We start from the raw sequence: 9,432 nt of genomic DNA on the forward strand, positions 1-9,432 counted from the left end.
ATGATTAATCTCCTTAATTATATTTCAACAATAAGCGACAAATTTGTTCTTGTAATCTTCTTAAATTTGTGGCAAATTAGTTTGTTTAAGGATAACAAAATATGCAGAAGATAAATCTGAAATGATTAAAAGATGATGTCACTTGTATGATGTCACGATATAATGCCACCTATTAATATTTATCCGTATACCACATAATACAACTCAACATTGTATGATTAGGGAGGCTCGTTTATAAATAATTTTTGTTTGGATGATTGTTTTATAGGCGCGAGCTTCCCTGTTTTTCCCTTGTCTTTTTGTTTCCCTGTTGAGGGCGTTTTCCTCGTTTCTAGATGAGTATTCGTTTTTTCGCCAAATTTTTTTTTTAATAAAATACAACTCAACATTGCATATCTAGTGATATACGAATACAAATTAGTTATGTACGAATCATTGTCCATATTATATCTTTATCTATAAATTAGTAAACAAGCAATCATCCATAAAATCATGTGGCTACTCCTTACTAATAGCACACATCACGTCCAGGATCACTCTCCACCACAATAGCAAGCCAGCCTAATCCAATCTCGTCGGCCACAACTCAAAGAACGATGCAGGTTTCATGCTACAAAGAGCTACTAGTAAATGAAACTGAAGGAGATCAAGTTCCACCACGGGGCTCCATCATAAAACAGATCGTGAAGGATATAGCCACTGCTTGTGGTGGCAAAAGTTAGAAAGCCTAGTAGTTAATGCTTTAGTATCGTATGGATCTTTAGTCCATACATGTACATACCATGAATCTGGTTACTAGTTTGATATGGTTTATGCAGGTTTTGATTATTATAATGTTCTAGATCTGAGTTTCTTAGTTTTTAATAAGATATTGTACTTTGATTCTAGCCACTTACTAGAAGAAACTCAACTACATCTAGATGCAAACATTTGTTGTTTCTTGTTATTCTATTTGGGTTTCCTTTTATCTTTAACTCTTTTTGGTTCTTTTTATTACAAAATCATTAGAATGATATTACTCGTAATATTTTAAGTACGGAAAATATTGACATTGAGACCGCCCAATGAAATTACCGTTACATGTTTTGATATTTAATGAAACTAATCTAGTTATGATCTACTCGCAAGTGCGGGACTGGGTGTTGTAATCTAGTTATGATTTCCAGAAATTAGGTGTATGTATGTATGTATGTATGTATGTATGTATGTATGTATGTATGTATGAATATTTGTGAGATCTAAAAGCTCAAAGATGATTTTCTTGATCATTTATGCTGTAAATTAATATTAAAATTACAAATGATTTGTTTTTAGCTTAAATCTTTAATCTTTACTTAAAATAATCTTTGATATGGTTATACAGTATTTCAGAACTAAATGAACCTTTCCAGCCTGTCATGAAACTCTTTTCAGAACTAAATAATCTTTTATATGGTCAAACAAGCTTCTCCATTAATTCCCTAATCATGAAACTCTGCATTCTTTTCTAATTAGGAATTAAGGAATTATCATATGATGAAAATATAATAACATAAAACTTAAGCGTTAATCAGTATATAGTACTATGTTTACTTCTCATGATCTGAAAATGCTAACGAATTTTAAGCCATTGTATACAACAACAATGTACTTAAACCATTTATGACTAAATACAGCCACTCGAATCACTGAATCGGGCTATCAAAATAACACATTTGTTTAGTGAAGTGGCGAGTTAAGACCCTCTTGTGACGATAGCGAATGCAAAGGTTGGTGTCTCTTTGAAGGAAATGGTGAAGTTTTCCTAAAGGATGCTCTTTGTTTCAAATGATGTAAAGTTCTCTTTGTATAGATTTTTCTAACCATAGGTTCGGCGCGTTCCTTCAACTTAAGTATAATAAAGAATAACGTTCGGTATAAGATAATTAACGCCAAAACTGCTGCTAAATCCCACCATTTTGAGTGGTCAACTGGCATTCCAAGTACCGTACTTAGTATGATTTCGCCTGGAAGCTTTACATCACCTCCGTATTCAGATTCGAACTCCAGCCCAATCAAGTCATTCTTGTATGCTCCCTATAAAAAGAAGAGTTTTTTTAGATAAATTTGGGTGTAGGTATAACATATTATTAATCGGCTATTTATAAATTACAAAGGAAACCCTAATGTTAAAACGCTAATGGACAAAGTTCATCTACACATTTGAGACAAATGGTCTTTTAAAACGACGGTTAGTAGGCATTGACGCCGAACGCGATGTCGGACCCCACCCACCTAATTATTTTCTAGGACAAACCAGTACATTCCTACCGTCACTGAGGTACCCCATGACAAATCCATGCGGGCATCGCTTGTGATAAAACTCCCTCGGGTGAGGCTCAAACGCATAGACGTCCGAAACCTCCGAGGTTCGCGAAATGGACGAGTAACCACAAGGGTAAACAAAATTGAGGCAACTAACCTAAACATACTCTAATAAATTCGTCGATAAGTATATCATCGAGTTTGTTACCAACTGTTATTAGTCAGTGTTACCTGTAACGCCCATGACATAAAATTGACATATGAAACCGGGTATCGCCAGAATATCTTCGGAAGGTCGGGGAGGAGACGGAAGAAACCGGCTGTCATCATCATTACACCCTGTAAAACAACATTTTATATCGATCGTTTGATTTTTTTCTTTCGTGACAAATGTAAATAAGCATGAAAAATTTTAAACCTTGCGTCATTGCAAAAAGGTTTTGTTCCGGAAACCTTAGCTGGCCCACGCCAGCCAACCCATGCCCTGACAGGTAAATCAAGCTGACGTGGGCCAACATTGTTTGGGAACGGATTCGGCCCCATAGCGTTTTTTACAGAGATTTAAGAGAGATGCTAATAAAAAATAGATTTAACAGATATGCTAATGAATCTTACAATGTAACCGGCTCCGATTATGATTCCCATCATGAAATTAGGAACAACAGACGCGATCACCATCATCGAGCTCTCAACAGAAGCAATAGATAACAGAAGATCAATGCAAGCATACAATTGACGACTCAAACCCGGGTGAAATTTCACCATGTTATAAGTAATCGTTGCAGTACTAAACGACATCAATATCAAAAACGGCAACGAAGCCAAGAAGTTTGAAAGAATGAACACCCCAACACCATAGTGTCCATTAAGCCTTTCTTTATGAAATATCTACACAAAAATGAACAAATTAGTTATCTACATTGTAATTTACTGCATAAATCATCATAATGAGTATTGTATAATGTTACTACTATTTGTACCTTCATTTCTTCGATAAACGAAGGGAAGCCTCCAATGGACATGAAGATCATAAACCCCGAAATGAATCCACCACAAGCTCCACGAGCTAGCATCGCGTGATAACTCGTTCCCACGTTATAAAAAACCGTACCGACACATAAAGATACAATAATGTACACTCCTATCCTCAACCAATAGTACCCAACATCTCTAGACATGTTTACGAACGATCTCTTTGTTAACGTCGTTAGTTGTTTCCACCAACTCGCTTTGCTCCCGCGCATTTTTTCAACCACAAGTCCTTCCTATAAGTTAAATTTGCAACAGTTAAAACATTAACTAACTGATATACATATATGTATACAAATATGAGATGTATGGTTGTGAAGAAAGAGTGTTACAATAATTGAAATTTCTCTAATTCTTGTTTTTGCAGTTGCTGCATACTTTGAGGATTTGTATTTGTATATAAGCATTCCTTTAACTTCTGCTGTTGTTGAGCAAGATGTATTGTTGGTGCAAATGACCTTCTTGTCCTGCAATACAAAAAACAATTTGTATACTTAGAATCAGGTTGTGGTAATTAGTTTTTAGGTGAATAATTAACTAAATGGTGAAATTAGTACCATTAACCTTTGAGAACCCTGCAATGTAGCGTTGATCCTGTCGAAATCTGAGTTGATACAACGTAGAAAATGATCCGAAGGGTTTCTTCTAGTCGGACATGGTACCCCCACTTCCGAAAAGAACTAAATAATGAGCTTATGTCACACTTATAAGTCAACTATAAGTACTTGAAACTGGGGTGAGCTGTTCATCGGTTCGGTTTTCGGTTTTATCCGTTTATTAGGTTTTGAAAATTTTGGACTCAAAACTGAAACCGAAACCGATTTCAATTTCAAAAACGAAACTGAATCGAAACGCTATTCAAATTCGTTTCGGTTAAAAACAAAATACCCGAAAAAGCATAATGTAACCAAAATAATCATAACGAATCGATTTTATATTCGATTTTTGATTTTATTATCGGTTTTACGTTTATATATCAACAATTCAATATATTATTAGCTGAATTTGGTTTTCGCTTAAAATTGAGTAAACCGAAAATCGAATTCAATAGTTTGAGTTTTTTTTATTTTCACTTAGTTCGGTTTTCAGGTTAATCAGTTTGAAACTAAATACTGAGAACCCCTAGTTGAAACTTAAAACAAAACTCAACGTGTACCTCTATGGCCGATTTGGCTTCACCAAAAAAGACAGTTTCACCGCCAGATAACAAAAAAAGATCATCAAAAAGCGCAAAAACTTCACTACTCGGCTGATGGATGGACGAAACAACTGTTCGCCTACCATCTCGAGCCACACTTCTTAAAGCTTGAACCACGAAGAACGCTGAGGCGCTATCGAGTCCACTAGTGGGTTCATCAAGAAACAAGAGAGTTGGTTTAGTTAAGATTTCAAGTGCAATACTTAGTCTTTTTTTCTCACCACCACTTATTCCTCTTAAATGCCAGTTACCAATTAGTTTATCTGCACAATCTTGAAGACCCATTTCTATTATAGTTCCATCAACTATTTCATTAACTTCATATTTGCTTAAGGATCCTGGTAGTCTCAATTTTGCTGAGTATGTGATGGTTTCTTTGACTGTGAGTGTTCCCATTAGTATATCTTCTTGTGTCACATAAGCCTGAGTTCAAAATTTGAACAAAAATTAATGGACAATAACATTTAGATTTTGTCACAAAAAAGTAACTGGAATCAGCCTTAAACATCATCAAAAGAGCCTCTCAAATGTCTAAATTAAATGATGATAAATTTGCCAAAAATAAGTGGACACTTGCAATGAGACGGAGTTAGTATCAATAGTCCTTTCAAACTACTATTTAATAGGTATATTTTTAAACCCGTGGGTTTACCCGCATGTCGTGGGTATCCGCTTGTTACGGGCACGTACGAAAAATTTTACCCATCAGTGGGTAGACCGGTCTCAACGGGTAAAAAAATTCTTGACAGGGCGGATCGCGGATAAAAAGATCCGTACCCATTACCCGCGGGTGCCATCTCTAAGTAAATATATTATGTGTGCTTGACTGCTTGTACATGTTCGTAGCAAGTACGTAGCTTATGTCTCCATCGTAGTCCTACTATACATATATAAGACTATTGTGTTTGTCACATACATACAGGTACACAATTATAGACTCAATTGTAATTTTCAATTCCTCTAAATATTGTACTTTCAGCTTACATGATGTACAACTCATCACTTTTTATATTTAAAAATAAAAATAATTATACTAGTATAAGAATAAGAATAACTTACAACAGCACCATAATCTAGCCTTTTTTTCTTCCCGTTTAGAAGAACGTTTCCGGTCATTATAACATTTCCGGCTAATCTTCCTGCATTTTTAGTTACATAATAACATAATTTTGTTAGAAAAATATACCAATTTATAGAAAAATAATTATAAATTACAAACTAGTATAAATAGATACACATTAAATATATATGTATATGTATATGTATATATTTTAAACATTAACTGTTAACAATATGTCCAATACCGAAAAGAATGAAGTAATTAATGAATAAATTTCAGGTTAAACAATATACAAAATGTAATAATTTAAAATATAAGTGACAAATTTGATTCAATCAACATTCATATTAAATGGTGATAAATGAATTGTAAATGTCATTTTAATTGATTTTAATGAATAGTGGCGCATATTGGACCCTTACATAACCATCTATGACTTGCCTAAATTATTGGTTTTCGGTGTTGATACAAGCTTTAATATAACATTCAAGCATTAACATCTAACAGTAGCATATATAATATCAAAAATTAAATGTTGGTGGTTATTGTACGCAGTGAATAAATTTGTTATTACAAAATTTGTGTTAAACGGAACTTATGAAATGGTAATAGCATTTGTGTTTCGAGTGAATTTCACATAGATCAAGAAAAAGAAGATCGGTTGGCTTAGTTGATTGAATAATTCAAACATTTTCCTTAGTACTTAATTCAAGGGGCGGACCTACATTGTGTCCAGTGGTTGCACGGGACATCACTGAAATACGCGATGTAGTGAAATTTTTTTTGGATTTTCAACTAATGATACCAGCAGATAGTGTAATTTTTTGTGTGTGACACCACTGAAATAAGCCATATAATAGAAAATTTTTTGGGGTTTTAACCGGTGACACCAGTGACCAACAATCCTATATCCGCCACTGCTTAATTCTCTCGTGTTTTTCTTGTGAGATTGCTAACTTTGCAACCGCCTTAAATTGTATTTAGTTTCGTGTTCTTTCCTCTCGCGACTCTCGGGTATAAACTCCCGCTCATTGTAAATCTTCGTGTTCTTGAATATAATCTTTCTTGCTTTTAAATAATAAATAAATAATAAAAACAAATATAGCATTGTTCGCTAAATAAAAATGAAAACACATTTTTAGCGAGCGCTATGTGTTGTGACTTATTACCTAGTCGAGCTATCCGGGTTCGACCGTTCGAATCCCATGTGCATCTTTTTTATATTATTTTTCTGTTAACTTTTTTTTTTTTTCCTTTCAGTTATCTATCTTTCCATTTTTTTCATTCCTCTCACTCTTTCAACTCAATTGATTTTTTGAAGCCCTTCCACTTTTTTATTTTATAATTTTTTTTTCATTTTTAAAAATCTTTTTTCTACAATATTTTTTCTTTTCTTTATAAACATTTTTCTATTTATTTTCCATCATTTAACTATGCATTAACAAAAGTATCTACGTTTTTAGTGAGTGTTAATTAGTTTAATTATTGAATGTTAAATTAGGTGGGTTTAGTTTGTTGAAACGGATTATTGCTTTTTCATATTATTCTCGTTAGTTGTACAATATTTTTCTATTGAAACATATAGTTATGTACGACTAAAACTTTTTCGCTTGCAGCAATGCTGTGTCGATCACATTGCTGTTGTTAATTATTAGGAAAACTAGGGATACAGTTTATGACCATAACTCTATATTGTTAGTGGCTGGTTCTTGTATCGGTTTCCTGGATGACAATTTGTCTGATATTTATCATATAAATTTATTTAAAAAAATAATATATCTTGAAATGTTAGATACTCCGTATATATATAATGAGTGAGATCTGCCGACCACACATAAGTTCAAACGACCAAACAGTAAATTAATAGCTACCCCTCCTCCCCTATTTAATTTAATTTTTATTTTTATAATAATATAATATATAATATATAATATATAGAATAGAAATATATACTAATCCTTATACTATGTATGATATATATATATATATATATATATATATATATATATATATATATATATATATATATATATATATATATATATATATATTGAATTGAATTATATTTCATATTTATACTATATAATATTAGAGAAATAATAAATGTAACCCTAAAAGCTACGTTTAACATTGATATTATATGATTTTATCGTTTAAAAAATATTTACACATTGTATATGCATAGTTCTCATTCATGCATAGCATAAAATTCAAAAAAAGAAAAACAGTATATGTATGGTACACGATATATAAAACCATATAAAACTTGGCATGTGTTGGTTTTAATGTGCTACATTGAATTTTGGAAAACATAGAATTAAATGTCGATTAAATTGGTAGGTTTACCCAAATAATAACCTTACCCGCTCATAAAATGTCGATTTGACAGTTGTGACTTGATATTGATGCCGTATAAAAATGTATTCACATACTGACCGTATTCTTCATTACATGATTAATGTTCACTTTATAATTTTTAAGTTGTTTCATTATTAGTTTTCAGCTTGATTAACCATTTAATAAATAAATGATTTAATGGTTGAACATGATATTTGATTGGTAATCCTAAAACTTTTTTCTAAGTGCAAAAGTGAATAATTTAATGAAAACAGAGAGAATAACTTTTTAGTTGCTTAAATAAAATGTATCTAAAATATGGTGGTGAGTAAATACTCAAATAAGAACCTTAGGATATCAAGAAATATTTAACTCAATTGTTATGACAAAGAAGTCATGCTTTTAAACATTTAATTTAATCACAAATAGTTTTGCTAAGTCATACTATCAAATAACAAGTGTATACAAACTTATGTTTCGTTAATTATTCCATATGTATGTATATATATATATATATATATTTCAATTCCATACAAAAGAGTTTTATTTCAGAAGCTAGCAAAATGAGTATTGGAAATTTATAGTGCATCTATAAAATGTTTGTATATATAAACACTAATAATCATGAAATCATGAAATGCAATTATAACAAGATGAAATTTTTTGCAACTAATACTCCTTTCAAGTTGCACAAAACAGTAACTAATATTGTGTGACTCCAAACAAAAAGTATTTTAACATTAACAAATATATATCTTAATCTCAACTATTTAACAAAGCAAAAAGAAAATTCATACCTGCTAAAGAATCAAGAAGTGTGGATTTGCCCGAACCGGATGGACCCATTATAGCCATGATTCGAGACGGTTGAGCGAAACCGGTTAGCCCATTTAGGATTCTCTTTGTTGGTTTATTACTATTACTATTGTTAGGAAGCACCACTGTTAAATCTTCCCAAACCAAGTAAGCACCACCACCAACATGACCATTTTCAAGCCTACCGCCCTCAATTGACCCCACCACCTCACCCATTGCCACTTCTATCTCCATTACTACCTAAAAATTTGTCAAATTTGTTTTTGTTGCATGGGTATATATAGAGGGGTGGGGGTGGGCCAGGTTTGTATGGTTAAGTGCAGGTGATTAAAAAGTAAACCAATTTTGGTTGCTTTTTTTTTAAGGCGTTAATCCACTTTTGTTAAGAAGAAAATAAAAATACAAGTGAATAAAACGGAGTGATTAATCATAATTGAATGGTTCTTAATCTGTAAGATATAAAGATCGTGATTGTGATTGAAGTTATTTTCGAATGATAATAATATGTTTAATAATCATAATTATAAATGCTGGTAAACTGGTAAATAATGGATGGCGTGTTGAGTGACGTATTAATGGATAAGGGTGAGTATTTTTAATTTCTTATTCATTTTTCCTTTAATTAGAATTCATTTTTTTATTTTGTATAATTACTTTAACTAAATCTATGTAATTAACATACACAAATTAAAATAAAAACGGAGTATAT

General features: G+C 32.0%; 1 protein-coding gene across 1 annotated transcript; it reads right to left on the reverse strand.

Moving 5' to 3' along the window:
- Positions 1-1,560: 1,560 nt before the first annotated feature.
- Positions 1,561-8,957, reverse strand: LOC139854855 (ABC transporter G family member 12). The gene is made up of 9 exons (XM_071844131.1): positions 8,705-8,957; positions 5,570-5,649; positions 4,469-4,933; positions 3,870-3,992; positions 3,645-3,779; positions 3,264-3,548; positions 2,899-3,171; positions 2,515-2,622; positions 1,561-2,055 (listed from the first exon to the last, which is right to left on the reverse strand). Exons 1-9 carry the CDS (start codon positions 8,955-8,957, stop codon positions 1,699-1,701), a joined length of 2,079 nt encoding a protein of 692 aa, XP_071700232.1. The 3' UTR covers positions 1,561-1,698.
- Between the last annotated feature and the right edge of the window lie 475 nt (positions 8,958-9,432).

The sequence above is a fragment of the Rutidosis leptorrhynchoides genome, chromosome 6 (genome assembly GCF_046630445.1).
Source record: "Rutidosis leptorrhynchoides isolate AG116_Rl617_1_P2 chromosome 6, CSIRO_AGI_Rlap_v1, whole genome shotgun sequence".
Lineage (NCBI taxonomy): Eukaryota > Viridiplantae > Streptophyta > Magnoliopsida > Asterales > Asteraceae > Rutidosis > Rutidosis leptorrhynchoides.